Below are 16,953 nucleotides of genomic sequence, written 5' to 3'. Positions count from 1 at the left end.
ATAGTAGGGAGAGATGGTGCCTATAGTAACAGTGGATAATAGTCTCTGGGAAGGGAGTGTGACTGTGGGATAGCAGGTATAGTAGGGAGAGATGGTGCCTATAGTAACAGTGGGATAATAGTCTCTGGGAAGGGAGTGTGACTGTGGGATAGCAGGTATAGTAGGGAGAGATGGTGTCTATAGTAACAGTGGGATAATAGTCTCTGGGAAGGGAGTGTGACTGTGGGATAGCAGGTATAGTAGGGAGAGATGGTGTCTATAGTAACAGTGGGATAATAGTCTCTGGGAAGGGAGTGTGACTGTGGGATAGCAGGTATAGTAGGGAGAGATGGTGCCTATAGTAACAGTGGGATAATAGTCTCTGGGAAGGGAGTGTGACTGTGGGATAGCAGGTATAGTAGGGAGAGATGGTGCCTATAGTAACAGTGGATAATAGTCTCTGGGAAGGGAGTGTGACTGTGGGATAGCAGGTATAGTAGGGAGAGATGGTGTCTATAGTAACAGTGGGGTAATAGTCTCTGGGAAGGGAGTGTGACTGTGGGATAACAGGTATAGTAGGGAGAGATGGTGCCTATAGTAACAGTGGGATAATAGTCTCTGGGAAGGGAGTGTGACTGTGGGATAGCAGGTATAGTAGGGAGAGATGGTGTCTATAGTAACAGTGGGGTAATAGTCTCTGGGAAGGGAGTGTGACTGTGGGATAGCAGGTATAGTAGGGAGAGATGGTGCCTATAGTAACAGTGAAACAATGAAACAGTGAACAATGAAAGAGAGAGTAAGACAGACAGAGAGAGAGAGAGAGAACACAATTACATACCAGGAGAAGCAGTCACATAATACCCATGATATGTTCAGCAATACAGCTCAATATTCTGTCAGAGCCCACAAACCCAGCTACCAGATACAACCTGTTGTACTGAATATACAGTAGTTAAAGGAACAACAACCTTCAGCTCAAGTACAATTTTTAGGAACCACGAATAGCTAATGATTCACAGGGTGAAAAGTCCTAATACTTTAGCAAGTATTTGGGGCTGTCACGGACACTGACCGGTTGCACAACTATAGTCTTATTACCAAGATACAACCGTGCCCATAGATATTAAAGATCCATGACTAAAATCAAATGCACAGTTCTAATTGTCAGATTCACTTATGCAGAGATGTAAAGTGGCGACAGCCAATCAGGAATTCTCTTTAGAGATATGAAGAAAAGGTTTGTTTGTGGCAGCACTGTATAAGCACATTACAATAACTCCGGCCATTCTACACAAGCATCTGTATTTGCCGGATATGGCAAATCTGTCATTGAAACATTCATGCGGTTATGGTAAAAGGTGCTCTCCCTTATATAACCTTTATTTTTAAAATGACAAGTCTCTACAATACAAATAAAGAGCCAGTTAAAACAACAACAACATAGAAAAATTTACATGGGACAGACATTCAGACAGATGGGGGAAGCATCAGTGTGGAGTAGTCCTGATAGTGAGAGTAAAGTCTGCCCTTTCCTCAGTATTTGAGGCCATAACCCACAGCAAGATGGTGTCTGTTGCTGCTGAGTGGAGGGGAGTGCCATACAGCAGAGCTGGTGCGCTTAAAGTAGCGAGGTTTGCTCTTATTAAACAGTTCCTCCAATTTGGGGCTGTCAATGGTGCCATACATACGGTCCACATCTATGGGTTTGTAGTACTGCTGACGAATAGCCTGAGTAAGTAGGTTACCTGTGGGGAAAGAAAAACAGTTGTAATTGCAGGGGCTGCCGTGATTGGTTCATACAACAGACACAACCAGCTTTAGACCAATCTACTTACCGGAAGCCCAGGCTGGAATGGGTTTTCTCGGCTGACTCTCGTCATCAGTGGAGTCGTCGCTGTTTAAATCCATTCCATAGTTGTCTTCGTTCACTTTAACCGACGGAACTTTGCAGCTCTTGGGAGTCATCTCATAAGATTCACATGCAGGCGAGTTCTAGAGAAAAAGGGGCAAACGGTGAGCTGGGATAACGGAATGGATTTGCTTTTTCACATATTTTACTTTAGCAGTTAAAAGGCAAACTATACCCCCCAAACAATGTAGGTCTCTATAAAAAGATATCGCATAAAACAGCTCATATGTAAAAACCCTGCTTCATGTAAATTAAACATTTTCATAATATTTTTTAGTGGTATGGGCCATTGGGTAATAATAGAAAATGGTCATTTTAAAAAATAAGGGCCGCCCCCTGGGATCGTAGGATTCACGGTGCACACAAACAAACCATTCATGTTAGGTCACATGAGCCAATTAACAGACAGTTGTGTCTTTTGCTTTCACACTTCTTCCTGTTACAGTTAGAGCTGCAGTATTTCTGGTCAGGTGATCTCCGAGGCAGCAAACAGACCATCAAGGGGTTCAAGGCAAGAGATGTAAAATACTTAAATATATATTCCAGTTTGGCAAGATTCTTTAATATGCTGCTTAATATGATATAAACTGTTGCTGAAGTATTCATTATGGGGGTATAGTTTTCCTTTAATATGCAACATCAGAAAGTCTGCCCATATATTCTATGGGTGTAGTATATGATTACACACACCTGCATGTCTACAGTAACATTCATCACTGGAGCGCTTGCTGCTACTGCTGCTTGTTCCTTGGCTTTTCTCTGCTCCTCCTCCTGGAGTCTCTTTGTTTCCTGCTCCTTACGCAGCCTCTCTTGTTCTAGGCGTTCCTGCTGCTCCTGCATAACAGAGTAACGAGTGCTTTGCTCACTTAAATAGCTTATAAAGGAGTATATTTATCAGAGTGAAGTTAGAGATCATCACAGTCGAGTGAAATTCATTTCTATGAGATTTTGAAAGGCTTTTCAAAGGATGAACTTTCACTCATTGATAAATCCCATAGAAATGAAGGGAGAGTGACGGAATTTCATGTGTTTCCAAAACCACTACAAACGCATCACGTCTTTCAAATACTTTTACAGAATTCAACGAGGTGTGATGGTAGGACCATGTAGCACATAACTGACTTGAGTGAAGTCAAGGATTAGTAAACCTATAAAATAAGTGAATGTAAAATTAACAAGGGTATTCGTATAGAAAAGATCCAAATGTTAATTAATTCTCACCCTTTTCTTGCGCTCTTCTGCCTCTCGTCGCTGCTGTTCTTTCTCCTGTGCTGCTCGTTCCAGCTCTCTCTGTAGCTGCAGGGCCTTTTCTTTTTCTATTCGTTCCTTTTCTCTGCAGCAGCACAAACGTTTTGTAATCAGTCATAAGGAAAGGCCAACCGTACAGTTTAATTTCAGTGTCCGATAGACAGCAACACTCTTAGTTACTTTAAAACTATGGTTTCAAATGACTGTTCTGTAGCTCGTACCCAAGTGAAACAAAGGTCCAAGATTATTATAATTAGAGGGAACTTTGTGTTTTTGAAGCATTTTGATTTGTAAAACACAAGAGAAGAGGTACTAAATTATATCTTTGCCACAGATATATAGAATATACCTTTCTGCTCTGAGCCGCTCCTTTTCAGCCAACAGCTGCCTTTCTCGCTCTTGCTCAGCTAGCCTCTTTGCCTCTGCAATTTTCTTTTGCCTTTCCAGCTCTTCCTCTTCTCGTTTCTTTTGCAGAAGTTCTTGATGCCTACGCTCCTCTTCCTCCTATATGAGCAAAGCATAAATGATTACAAATGCCATCATCCAGGAATTGTTCTGGTATGCTGGTGCATTTAACAGGTTAAACCAACCATTTGTTTGACTTTTAGTCTCCGGGCTTCTTCCTCCTGTTTCCTCCTGCACTCAACTTCCTCTTGTTTTTTAGCCGTCATTTTTTTCTTTGCCTTCTCCTCTGCCATGCGGTCCTCTCGCACCTGCAAACAAACCCAGATTTGTAAGTGTTTTACACACTTCAGGCATTGTAGATAAAATGGCAGAATACTGCAGTTCAATCAAGATTACAACTTTCCGTTAATGCTCAACACCTTCTGCATCTCAGTAACAAAATCCCTGAACAAGAGATTTTACCTTCTCGCTCTTCTCATCAATCTGTGCAAACTTCTGCTCAATTTTCTTCTTCTTTTCTTCCTCTAGTTGCTCCACTCTCTCTCGTGCTTGCAGCACTTTGCGTAACCGCTCCTCTCTGCGCCTATGTATGGAAAAAGCACAAAATTGGTTTTGCACACCAAGAACACAATTTTCTGTAAGAGTTTATTTTCAGAAGCACAAGACTATCATGTTTGACATGGTCACCCAGATGAAGGTTCACAGGCCTGATTGCCGTTAGTGAAGGATACAGTTCTTAAAAACACACAGCATCCAGGTGAATACTCTACTGTGCCAGTTTTATTGAGCACAAGGGCTACCTGGGAGAAAGCAGCAAGTTGGCAGTGATGTCCTTTGTACTGGTATCCTCATATCAAATGTTGTAGAATTGTTTTCAGAAAGATGTTTTTCTGAATTTCAACAGAACCTCAGTTTAAACAAGAATACCTCTTGCATTTCTGCATGATGCAGGTTTCAGGTATATAAAACTGCAGCAGTATCTATTAGAATTGCCTCTGAACTGGATTTTTTTTTCTTAAATCCCCACAAGCAATATGTGGTTATTTCTTTTTTGTATGAGGGGCACTTACACTTTCAGCTCCTCCTGTTTGCGCTTCTTGCCCTCCTCAATTTTCTGCTTGCGCTGAAGCTCTGCCTCTTCCTTTTTGCGCAAAGCATCAAGGCGCTGCCGTTCCTTTTCCTGGGATAGATATGCAACAGTGAGAACCACTACTTTCAACTGGATTCTATAGCGGAGATGCTCAGGGAAAATAGTTCTGACTCCAAGGGTGCCTTTACACAGTGCTCAGAACCTACAATATTGTTTCAGCTGGGACACCAAGAAAGTAGTTCCAGATCCTCAAGAGTGCTGCTTATAACATGCAACCCATCTAGCAAGCCTGGAAATAACAGGAGGATTGCAGAAAAAAAAAAACCCAGATGGAAGAACGTGATGAGTGAATGGGTGCTGCACAGCAAAATGAACAACGGAAGTAAACCCTACTTTCGGTGTAAAGAAATGGGAGCTGCTGTGCTATCAGCCAAGCTGCATTAGATCCCCTCTACCCTGCACCCACAGACCCAACACCAGTGACATCTAAACAAGTCAGAAATTACTTACTTCAGTCTTCAGTTATTGGGAAAGAAAAGAAAAAAATACTAAATAATAATGCAAGCTGCTCAGAACACTCCATATACTTAAAAAAAATAATTAACGGCATACGGTCAAAGATAATTAGATCAGAATTTTCAGCACAGTACAAGGGCCACTATGCCCTCAAACGGTCTGGAAGGTGCCGGTAAAATACAGGGGTAAACTATGCGGAGGCAATGTCAAAACCCATTGCTTGAAAAACAACACTTTATTAAATCTCTGAAAAAGAAATATCAAACTGGGGTTTCTAGTGTATCTAAAAGTGCAAATAGTCCAAATCTCACCTTAAAGGAAAAGTTCAGAGTAAAAATAAAAACTAGGTAAATAGATGTAATGTATAAAGGCTGGAGTGACTGGATGTGTAACATAATAGCCAGAACACTACTTCCTGCTTTTCAACTCTCTTTGTTTCCACCGATTGGTTACCAGGCAGTAACCAATCAGTGACTTGAGGGGGAGAGGGGAACATGGGTCATAACTGTTGCTTTTGAATCTGTGCTGAATGCAGAAGATGAATTGCAAACTCACTGACTTAACTCAAAATTAGAGAGCTGAAAAGCAGGAAGTAGTGTTCTGGCTTTTATGTTAGACATCCAGTCACTCCAGCCTTTATACATTACATTTTTGCCTAACTATCTTAGAATTTTTATTTTATTTTGCACAGCCTAACTGAACTGTTCCTTTAAGAGTCATTCAGAATCCTGCTTGCCAATGCTCCAAGCACTGTACCCCTACAATCTATTTGGAAACCAGTGCAATACAGGCTCTCATGCAGATTTACATTTTTCCTCATAATTCCTAAAGGGTATGTACCAATGGCTTTGCAATTACCACATATACTCGAGTATAAGCCGTCGTGTATAAGCCAAGGTACCTAATTTTACCTCCAAAACCTGGGAAAGCTTATTGACTCGAGTATAAGCCGAGGGTGAGAAATGCAGCAGCTTCTGGTAAGTTTCAATCTCGTTTTTGGATGACTATTCTTAGGCGCCGGCAAATATTCTTAGGCGCCGGCAAATATTCTAAGGCGCCGGCAAATATTCTAAGGCGCCGGCGACCGTTTTTGCGCTTGACCCGAGTATAAGCCGAGGTAGAGTTTTTCAGCATATTTTGGGGGCTGAAAAAACTCTGCTTATACTCGAGTATATACGGTAAGTGCTACATTCACTGCACACAAGAGACCCTCATTCTCTTACCTTGGGGTCAGTTTTAAGGGGTGTATTGCGTTTGATAAAGGATTTCATTATTATGTTCTTTCCAATAGATCCCGGTGTCATCATGAGCAACTGGTTCTTTTGTACTGTATGCAGAAATGATTTCATGTGTGGAGGAGGCCTTACAATCTGCAAAAAAATGATGGTTGGATTTATTACACATCTGGTTTGGCCAGTGAAACATAGACCTCAATCTAACCACTAGGATAGTACCTTGCTTGGGGGGCAAGGAGGCGATGGAGTCTTTTTTCTGGGAGGTGAACGCTCCTCTTCAGATGGCCTCTCATCATCTGACAGTTCATCCACTGCTCGCTTGTAACTCTTTCTTCTATTAAGAAAGTAATTGTTATCAGAATACATTCATACCCAGCAACAAGATACAGTGGATGATGATGTAGTAAGAACCTACCTAATATTCTGAGCATCTTCAGTGGTCTCTGGTGTGGGTTCTGTAAAAGTATACAAGTGATTACTGGGACAGTGTTACAATAACCATGTTGTGTTTTTTTCTGAAAGGACTTAAAATAAGTTGTAAAGTATAAAACTGTAGTGTAATGTTAGTAATGCAATTGTAAAGCACCCACAACTGCCACCTAACTGCACTACTTATGCTCGCACAATGTTTAAATCATCGCTCTGTACATACTATGGAAAAATGGTCCTTAATATTCAAAGAGCCATTAATGTGCTCCTGGACATGTCCTCTAGTAACACAATTAGAGAGGTTTCTAGAGTTATGACAAAAGGTTTTGACCACAGTCAGAGGCTCAATGGAGTCACAGGAATAGTAAACTGTAGGTCAGGCCAATTCCAGCTTTATGAAAGGCACATGAAATTGATACAGTTATTAACATTTCCATGGGAAAATATATAAAAAGGTTATTATGGTCCTTTACTATAGGGGAGTCTAACTACTTGTTGACTAAATATATCCACTGTACACATTCATAAGTAGAATTAATTTATTACATTAAGTGAAGTATTTAAAAGGGTGGTTCACCTGTAAGTATGTTCTAGAATGGCCAATCCTAAGCAACTTTTCAATCAGTTTTCCTTATGTATAATTTTTGAATTATCCGCCTTCCTCTTCTGATTCTTTCCAGCTTTCAAATGGGGGTCCCTGCCCCCATTTAAAACAAATGCTCTGTAAGGCTACACATGTATTCTTATTACTCATCTTTCTAAGTACAGCATTTCCTATTCAAATTCTAGTCTCTTGTAAAAATAAATGCATGGTTTCTTGGGTATTTTGGACCCTAACAACCAGATTGTTGAAACTGCAAAGAGCTGCTGAATAAAAAGCTAAATAATAAAAACCTTGCAAATTGTCTCAGAATATTGTTCTTTACATCATACTAAAAGTCAATTTAAAGGTGCACAACCCCTTTAAGTATCGATTTCTCTTCTCTGTTTTGCTTAGTTGTCCATTAATGAAATAAATGTAATCCGGATACCTGCTCATCAGTTTGGTATATACACAGATACCGTACCCTTGTGCCTTCTCACCAAGAAATGCATTCCAAAGAGTGAAGCAACCTCACCTGCATTCCCTGCCACCATCTGCCTTGTCACTTTTCTTGGAGGCTCCTCCGAGTCAGGCAAGTTACTTATAGCAATCTTTTTAAAGGCACGTGATCGAAGGGAGCGCCTAGGGCTCTCTGCTGCTGGAGCCTAAATGAGAGAAAGATGATGGTAAAACTTGTGAGGGCTTTGATGAGCAAGTGAACAGCCCAAAGTTCACTATTTTACTATTCTCCAGTAAAAGAGTTGCCGCATCAGTAATGTTGATGGGTATTTTTAAGGGTCAATTGCACTCATTATGTATTCAAAGGGGGTTATTTATAAACACTGGGCAAATTTGCAACTGGACACTAACCCATGGCAACCAATCAGGTGATTGCTTTCAGTGTTCAACCTGCAGCTCGCTGAAAAAATAGCTAATCACTGATTGATTGATATGGGTTACTGCCCAGGGGCACATTTGCACAGTGTTTATAAATAAGCCACAAAGTGTTTTTTATTCAACTGTTCACAATTTAATAGGATAATAGAGCACCTAAGGAATTCTTAACACTTCTAAACAAACAAGTTTTCCTTTTAACAAAGTCAAAACTTAAGAGCTGAAGATTGTGATTTTATAAACATGGTGAACTATACTGTAACTGGAGACTACTGAATGTATAAAGGGCCTCCTACACAGTTTCTCTGCTTTGGGTAAACCACCAGACTTGCTTGTGAATTTAGCTACAATTTCAAGGGACATGTAGGATAAATAGAAAAACCCTAATTTTTTAGGCAATGTATACTACAGGTATGGGACCTGTTATCCAGAATGCTCGGGACCTGGGGTTTTCCGGATAACGAATCTTTCCATAATTTGGGTCTTCATGCGTTAAGTCTACTAGAAATTCATTTAAACATTAAATAAACCCAATAGGCTGGTTTTGCTTCCAGTAAGGATTAATTATATCTTAGTTGGGATCAAGTACAAGCGACTTATTATTACACAGAAAAAGGAAATCATTTTTAAAAATTTGGATAAAATTGAGTCTATGGGAGACAGCCATTCCGTAATTCGGAGCTTTCTGGATATCGGGTTTCCGGATAAGGGATCCTATACCTGTATCTGGTGCAGATTTCACTTTGGGATAAGAATATCTTTAAAAATCACCCCTTTATTAGAGCTCCCCATAGATGCTTTTTTGGTCCCTGGCAAGAGTTTCAAATGAGTGGTAGGTGTGTCCCAAAGGTCCCTGCTAGAAGCACAGTAGGACGGGGGGGGGGGGGAGACAGCTAATCACAGCCCTGCAGTCACATGAGCAAAGATAGGCTTTGGTTCCTTGTCAGGTCAGCGTAGCTGCACAGCCTGGGAAAGGAGGCAGCAGGAAGTGATGGAACAGATGGATGGGACTAGTAGGGTTTTGCAGACATTTATAATAAAGTAACCAGAAAAAAAAAAAATTACATTCCTTCCATATCCAAGAATAAAATGCACTGATACATTTGTTTTTTTACATAAAATCTCTTTTAATAAGCCCTGTTCCAAAAAGTTCTCATTGGTGAGCCATTCCAATACCCAAAAGCCCTAGCAGTAGAGGACTGTCCTCAAGCACTATTTGAGTGGTAAACAAGGAGAGAGAATCAAAGTGTAAGGTGGGTATAAGGAGATTTGCTCTTACCTCTTCTGATACAGTTTCACTTGGGACAGTTTCAGGTCTGCAAGATAAGTGAATAGAAATGAATAGGAGGACTCTTGCTCGATGAAAGCTACTTGAGATTTGTTTTGTGCTCTACTCACCGGATTTTGATAGTGATCTCATCATCAACCATTTCAATAGAGCTCTGATCTACAGAAAAAAAGCAGAAAGAAAATTTAATAGGCACCTCTTTAGTTAGTATATTAAATGCAAGTCTTACAGCCCTCAGTACAAATTTCTGGCCAAATCAGTCAACACAATAAGAGCATATATAAATAATGGCGTAAAGACGAATAAACTTTGATCCGACCGAAGATGCTTACAAGCAAACTTGCCTATAACATGCCAAAATATTAAGGGGGGGGGGTGAGATCCATCATAGAATATTTAGCATGAATCTCTTTGTGTAGTTGATGTCAGAAGGCAAAAGGTATGTACATCTATTTTATGTTAGACAAGTCTGCTGCAGGACAAGGGACATTGATTGGGTTTTATTTTGGGAAAGGGGGTTAAAATGTTAGCATTTTTTAAGCAAATGCCCATTTCATGTAAATTAGGAAACTTACAGCTCCTCTGGCTTGATGTAGAGGAGATCTCCATCGCTGCTTTTTTCTGTGAAATGGACTGCCGAATGGACTTCCGCACAGCTTCACGAGTCATGCTTTCCCTCTTGCTGGCTAAAGAGAACTGACTGGCTAGTGAGGCCCGGCGGCTGCTTGACTTTCTGACCACCAGGCTACGACGCACTGAACGGCGGTCGGATTTTGATCCTGTGGGTGTTGCACTTTGATTGGAGAGATTCAGCTGTTGCTCATTAGCAGGACGTGGGGACTCACAGGTCAGGTCCACCATTTCCGCTTTCTGCTCTGGAGTGGAGCTTGCAGCAATCTTAAGTTTACCGGCAGCTCGGCTTTTGTTCTCAGGAGTAACTGGGACTGCTGGTACTGCAGAATTTACTGTTTCAGAGACATTGTCCTTTGTAATTTCTGGGACAGTCTTCAGCTCAAAGTCTGACTCTATGAGCTTCTGCTCTGCACTTCTGCGTTCTTGCTCACTGATCTTAACCTGGGCATTTTTTTGACAGATCTGTGAGGGTGACTCAGGCAAAGCCTTTTCTAATACAGGCGTACTTTTAATACTAGCTTGGGCCCTTGCCCTGGTCATCCTTTTCAGCTGTGCCGGTTCTTCCTGGATAGAATCATCATTTGCTTTGTTCTGATTTCTGACCGAAAGCCTGCGTACAGAACTGCTCCAACTAGCATTGCTTTGTCTACGGGATATCCTGTGAAGTAAAAAAAAGAGTGAGATTCATAAAGTGAGGCAGGCATTTAACTGTGCAAACACTGCTAGTATTCACAGTAAAGGTAACCTTAAAGGAGAATTCAACTATTATTTTCCGGCGCAGAGTCAGGCATTGGAGTTCCACGCAGCCATCTTCCGTGTCTTCGGAAAACAGTGGGAGACCGAAACTCGCGAACACTGCCGAAGCACCAGAAGAAGACATGGAGACCCGGAAGATGGCTGCGTGGAAATCAGATGCCAGACTCTGCGCTGAGAGGTAAGTATAAAGTTAGGGGCATTTCCCCGAGGGGGCAGCTATGCTGGGTTTTTTTTTCTGAATTCTCCTTTAAAGAGGTTGTACATCTTCCAACACTTTTCGATTGGTTTCAGATGGTTCACCAGAAATTAAGACTTTCCAATTACTTTCTATTTTCTATGTGTGACTGTTAAGTGTAAAGTTTAATTTTTCACTTTCGAAAGCAGCTCCGGGTGGGGTCACCCCTGTAAACTGTTCTAAATTGATCCATTTCTTATCTTTGTCACTGCTGAGCAGAATCTCTGGGTTTCATTACAGGCAGCTGTTAAATTGATACAATAGTTGCCAATACTCCAGAGATGCTGCTGAGAAATGGATCAACTAAATGTTGCAAAATTGTAACAGTTCAGAATCTGCACCTGAATTACTGAGCTGCCAGACTCAAACACCAGAGACAGGGACATTTAACTTTAAACTTAGATTTTGGAAAATGGTAAAAAGCAAAAGATGGAAAGTAATTGAAAAAAAGTCTATTTCTGGTGAACAATCTAAAAAACAAATGAACTGAAAAAAGCACTGGAAAGTGAACAGCCCCTTTCAAGGAGAAGGAAACCCTGTAGAAAAAAAAAACCTGTACCCCCCCCACGCCAGGTAGACCTCCCTCCCCCTAGGCTAACTACACCCCCCTGGGGAAATGCCCATACTTTGTACTTGCCCCTCGGCACAGATTCTGCCAGCAGAGTTCCGCGCATACATCTTCCGGGTCCTCTGTAAACTGACTGGGAGACCGGTATTTCGGCGCATGCACAGTTGGGAGTTAAGTTGCTGGTTTTCTGCAACCGCGCATGTGCCGAAATTGACGGAGATTGTGGATATCCCACTCAGCTTGCCGAAGACCCAGAAGAAGGATGCATGGAACTCCGCTGCAAGAATCTGTGCGGACGGTAAGTATAAAGTATGGGGCATTTCCCGGGGGGCAGTTATCCTGGGGGGTACAGGGTGTTTTTCTACAGGGTTTCCTTCTCCTTAAAGCTTCTCACAGAAAGCAAGGGCATAGACTGGAAACATGCTAATGTAGCAGCAGCAGAACTGCAACTCCCAGAATAAGTCTGGTTTCAAATTGCTATTAATATCTTATCCCAATTTAAACAGAATCTGTTCAGTACGTTAACCAACATCTGCCTGTGTTCTGGTTTAATACTGGCAACATTTTAGCAAGTATCATCATCGAATTAGTGTCTTTATAGCCATGCATCCATTACAAACGAGAGCAAATTCTTTTAAATGATGTACTCTCACCTGCGCCCACTGGGATCACGATTCTCATCTGGAAGAATGGAGGTTCTTTTCTTCCGGCGCCTCTTTTGAGATGGAGTCTTTGGCATCAGCTCAGGTTCAGCATTAAAATCACTGAGGGAGAAATTAAAACGGTGATGCCTTTGTGAAGATTCTCATTCATCCAGGTCATGGTATATCTGTAGAAATAAGTCAACTCAACTGGACTTGCTGTGGTTTTTTTTACCTTGAAGACGTTTCACCAGTCACCCAACCGGATATTTCAATTGTGAATTAAGATGAGATGAGTTGGATGACTGGTCAAACGTCTTCAAGGAAAAAAAAAACCAAAGTCCAGTTGATTTGACTTATTTCTAGATATAAAATAGTGATACTAGGGTCATGGAAGACATTTATCTGCTCTTTGGAATTGCAGTGTAAACTATACATCCCACTAAGCCAATTGCATTTAAACTATTATTCCCCCTTTAAACTAAAAATGATACTTTTCCTAGAGAACTATTTTTGCTCACAGTTGACTACTGCCCCACATCAGTTACTATCTAGTAAGCAGAATAGGTTTAGTAAACGAACCAACGCTATAAATAGGATGTCTTCCCTTACAAACAATAGAAGTAGGCTTGTTTCTGTTAGAGCCCTCAAGCAGAACTTACTGCATTCCAGATGTATTACACACACTTCTATCTATAACTTGTATATCAAACAAAAGCCAACAGGCTTTTGTAGATCAGTTCAGCAGAAACATTTGTAGATTAGCTCTTGCACTGGAGGAAATGGATTTCTGACAAATTACCATATTTCTAATCTTTCTGGATACAGGGGTTTCCATATAATGCATCTATTGTGTAACTGTAAATGTTAAAGTCTTACATAGCCAATCTGGGTTGTCTAGCAAGAAGGCATTTCAGCATATCCAGGTGATCAGCATCTGTGTCAGATTAGTTCGCTTTTTCAAACAAGAACAAAGTTAAAGGACAACAATGTTCTTATTGCCTGGGTGCAGCTCCCATAGCAACTTTTTCTTTTTTATAGTTTTGGATAATTTGCCTTCTTCGGACTCTTTTCAGTTTACAAATGGGGGTCATTGACCCCATCTAAAAGCAAATGCTCTGTAAGGCTACAAATGTATTGTTATTGCTACTTTTTCTATTACTCATCTTTCTATACTGGTCTCTCCTATTCATATTCCAGTCTCTTGAGAGCTGCTGAATAAAAAGCTAAATAACTATAAAAAAAAAACCCAATAAAAAATGAAAACCAACTGCAAATTGTTTAAGAATATCACTCTCTACATCATACTAAAAGTTGATTTAAAGGCAGAGACAGTCAGATTAGTCACCCGGCAACAAATCTGCTCTTCTTCGGGGCGACTAATCTCCCCGAACTGCCTTCCCACCGTCTAGAATGTAAATCGCAGGTAGGATGACACTTGGAGCGCTTCGTTTTCCGAAGTTGCCTCACGAGTGTCATTCTAGCTGGCATGAAGGCAGATCGTAGGACATCAGTCATCACAAAGGAGAAAGGAGATTTGTCGCCGGGTGACTAATCTCCCTAAATCTGACCATGTGTCTTTGCCCTAAAGGTGAACCATCTTTTTTTATGGGTCATACAAAACTCACCTGCTGAACATCTTTCTTGCCTCCTCTTCAATCTCCAGAAGCCAAACCATGTGCTTGCTGTCCAGAGTTCTAACAAACTCCTCCGTCTTGCGGGCGCACACCTGCAAGAGGTGGGACAGGCACTCTGCATCGTTCATGGTGGAACCTGCAAATTTTTTTTTTTAAAAAAGGGTTTTATTAACAGCAAACAAAAACACTATAAAGGATGTTGACAAATTAACCAGGCTTTTTACAAATACAACTTGTGTTCAGGGGGCCAAATATACAACACGTTGCATAATATGATGACCCCCAATTTAGTGTATGGAGAGTATAGGTATCAATTAGGACAAACAGATTTGCTGCAGTCTCTTCTATGCATAGAGCCCAGCAGAAGAAACTGTGTCCAGAGATGCTGCCAACATTAGTCACTAAGCGCTGGCTGGCTGCCAAAGGGTTGTCTAAAACCGCTAACAACATGAAAACTAAAGATGCAATGATTGTACATATGCTTGTACATTGCAAAATGGCAGAGAAGAGCAGAGATTAAATCTATATTGCTGTCAAGATATTACAAAGTTTAGACTGTAAGCTGGGAATTATTAATATTATCATGTCAACAAAATTTAAACCGCTTCAAAACTGTCGCTAGTACTTTCACAGACCAGAGGCCAACAGTGGATTAAAAGTAACTTTATTTCCCCAACATTTCGCCTCCTAACGTGTTTCGTGTACACGTAGTCATGGGCTATGTATATGTTAACACATGAAACGCGTTAGGAGGAGAAATGTTGGGGAAATAAAGTTACTTTTTAATCCACCCTCTGGGTTATGAAAGTGCATGCAACAGTTTTGAAGCGATTGTCGGCCAGGCCTCCCTAAGTTAAGGGTTTGAGCGTCGCACCCGAGCCAGAGTGGTGGAGCGGTGAGTAACCCGATTTGAATGGGCATGAAAGTAACAATCTAAGCGACTGGTCCAGGGCATTTGCACCTGGACCCACCCAGTAATAGGGTGAGCGATTATAAGGATTTCGGTGTGTTACCTCAATGTATTAAAATTATTGGCTGAGGGGTTAGAGCACATCCAAAAAAAGTTTGTTTACAAATATATAACAAAATGTAAAGACAATTATAGGAATTAGATCGCTTATTAGGTAAAGCAGATAACCAAAACGTTGTGGATTATAGGAAGGCCATCTCCAAGAGGTGCATAATTCTTTTTATTTTTATTCTCTCTCTAGAAAAAGACAGTATGTAGTGGTTGTTGGTAGCCAAATCCATATTGGTGCCAGAAAAAAATCCTACTGGGTTTATTTAATGTCTATATGCTTTTAGTAGACACAAGGTACAGAAGAGCCCAGCTACCAACCATACGGGATAACTGGTCCTATACCTGTAGCAATACAGCAGTAACCCAAACTGACATGCTGGGCTTCCAGGATTATCTAGGCCAGTGCACCCCAACCCCTTCATTGCAACACTTTTTACATCTGAATGTGGCTCACGTATAGAAAAGTTTGGGGACGCCTGAGCTAAGTAAACCGACAATCTCCAGAAGTCCCTGAAATGTATCAGTATGATTCATCTACATATAAAAGGGGGCCCAGCGCAGGCCATTTCAATCCAAGAAGGGGGGGGGGGGCAGCTCAGACCTTTAAAGGTGTGGTTCACCTTTAAGGTAACTTATGTTATAGAACGGCCAATTCTAATACATTTTTCAATTGCTTCTCATTGCCTTTTTCTTCGGACTCTGCAGCTTTCAAATGGGTGTCGCTGACCCCCTTCTAAAAACGAAATACTCTGTAAGGCAACAAATGTGTTATTGTTACTTTTTATTACTGATCCTTCTATTCAGACCCTCTCCTATTCATATTCCAGTCTCTTATTCAAATCACTGCATGGTTGCTAGGGTCCTTGGGACCCTAGCAACTAGAATCCTGAAACTGCAAACTGGAGAGCTGCTGAATAAAAAGTTAAATAACTCAAAAGCCTCAAATAAAAAAAATGAAAACCAATTGCAAATTGTCTCAGAATATCCCTCTCTACATCCTACTAACAGTTAACTCAAAGGTGAACAACCCCTTTAAAACCTACAAGTGAGGGAGGCCACGTAAAACGTAAAGAGGGGCAGCTCAGTCCATTTAAATCCAAAAAGGGGGGGGTTCAGCTGAGGCCAGTCAAACCCAAGGGGGGCTCCCCGGCCTATAGGCAGTTTCCCAATAATGGAATGAACATCACAAGGGCGGAAGCGTCGGACAGTCAGTAGTGATTAGCAGGAAATTCGGGGTAACAAGGAAGTAGAGATGTGAGGGACAGGGTCGTGCAGGTGAAAGGTCTGTACGTCACAGCAGCGCATGGAATCACTAGAAGCGGAGATCGTGCGTCGCTCACCGCATTCTATGAGGAGCACGCCACGCGCAAGGAAAGGGGTAACACTCACCCGACACTTACCGATTCCGGGTCCCGTACCGTGCGCTGTTTTGTAACCCGCTGTTATTTGGCTTCCCTGCGCGTTTTCTCCCCACCCCGTCAAAGCAAGCGCTGCCTTTCCTCTCCCGCCCAAAGCGTTCAAATGCTTCAAAAAACTAACGGCCCGAGCTGAGAGGCTGTGACGTCAGTAGGAGGGGATTGCGAACCCGGGATCGCTCCTTGATTGGCCGTGACGCTGGTAGGAGGGGATTGCGAAACCGGGATCGTTCCTTGATTGGTTTACTTGACGCCTCAGGGGGCGGGCGGGCTGTCTGGGGTAGGGAAGTCGCTCTATGGTAGTGGAGGACTCGTAAATGCGGTGGTGGAATTCTGAGTTCAGATACCGTCTGACAACAATGTTATTATAAATGGGGGCGGATGGGGCTGTAGAAGTGTAGTTTTTATCCGCACCCAACAAAAGAAAAACGAGTGTATTTACTAAAAAATCTTCAGTAACTGCTTTAGGAC

At 41.6% G+C, this 16,953-nt stretch overlaps 1 protein-coding gene across 3 annotated transcripts; it reads right to left on the bottom strand.

The window, feature by feature from the left end:
* Window positions 1-1,325: 1,325 nt before the first annotated feature.
* On the bottom strand, window positions 1,326-16,634 carry incenp.L (inner centromere protein L homeolog). Of its 3 annotated transcripts, none has more exons than XM_018256530.2 (19): window positions 16,457-16,631; window positions 14,038-14,182; window positions 12,422-12,532; window positions 10,152-10,867; window positions 9,687-9,735; window positions 9,568-9,604; window positions 7,930-8,059; window positions 6,798-6,837; window positions 6,602-6,716; window positions 6,371-6,517; window positions 5,142-5,147; window positions 4,612-4,721; window positions 4,004-4,124; window positions 3,727-3,849; window positions 3,486-3,640; window positions 3,110-3,221; window positions 2,579-2,722; window positions 1,815-1,971; window positions 1,326-1,724 (listed from the first exon to the last, which is right to left on the bottom strand). In XM_018256530.2, the coding sequence occupies exons 2-19, from the start codon at window positions 14,172-14,174 to the stop codon at window positions 1,513-1,515; spliced, it is 2,622 nt and encodes an 873-aa protein (XP_018112019.1). In that variant the 5' UTR covers window positions 14,175-14,182; window positions 16,457-16,631; the 3' UTR covers window positions 1,326-1,512.
* Between the last annotated feature and the right edge of the window lie 319 nt (window positions 16,635-16,953).

Source organism: Xenopus laevis, chromosome 4L, assembly GCF_017654675.1.
Source record: "Xenopus laevis strain J_2021 chromosome 4L, Xenopus_laevis_v10.1, whole genome shotgun sequence".
Lineage (NCBI taxonomy): Eukaryota > Metazoa > Chordata > Amphibia > Anura > Pipidae > Xenopus > Xenopus laevis.
This window is presented reverse-complemented; position numbering and strand designations above follow the sequence as displayed.

Coding starts and splice junctions, on each gene's coding strand:
- incenp.L (XM_018256530.2), bottom strand. CDS start 14,174: ATGAACGATGCAGAGTGCCTGTCCCACCTCTTGCAGGTGTGCGCCCGC. Junction 9,736..10,151: donor TACATCAAGCCAGAGGAGCT/GTAAGTTTCCTA, acceptor TTTTTTCTGTAG/ATCAGAGCTCTATTGAAATG. Junction 1,972..2,578: donor ATGTTACTGTAGACATGCAG/GTGTGTGTAATC, acceptor CTTTTTCTCTAG/AACTCGCCTGCATGTGAATC.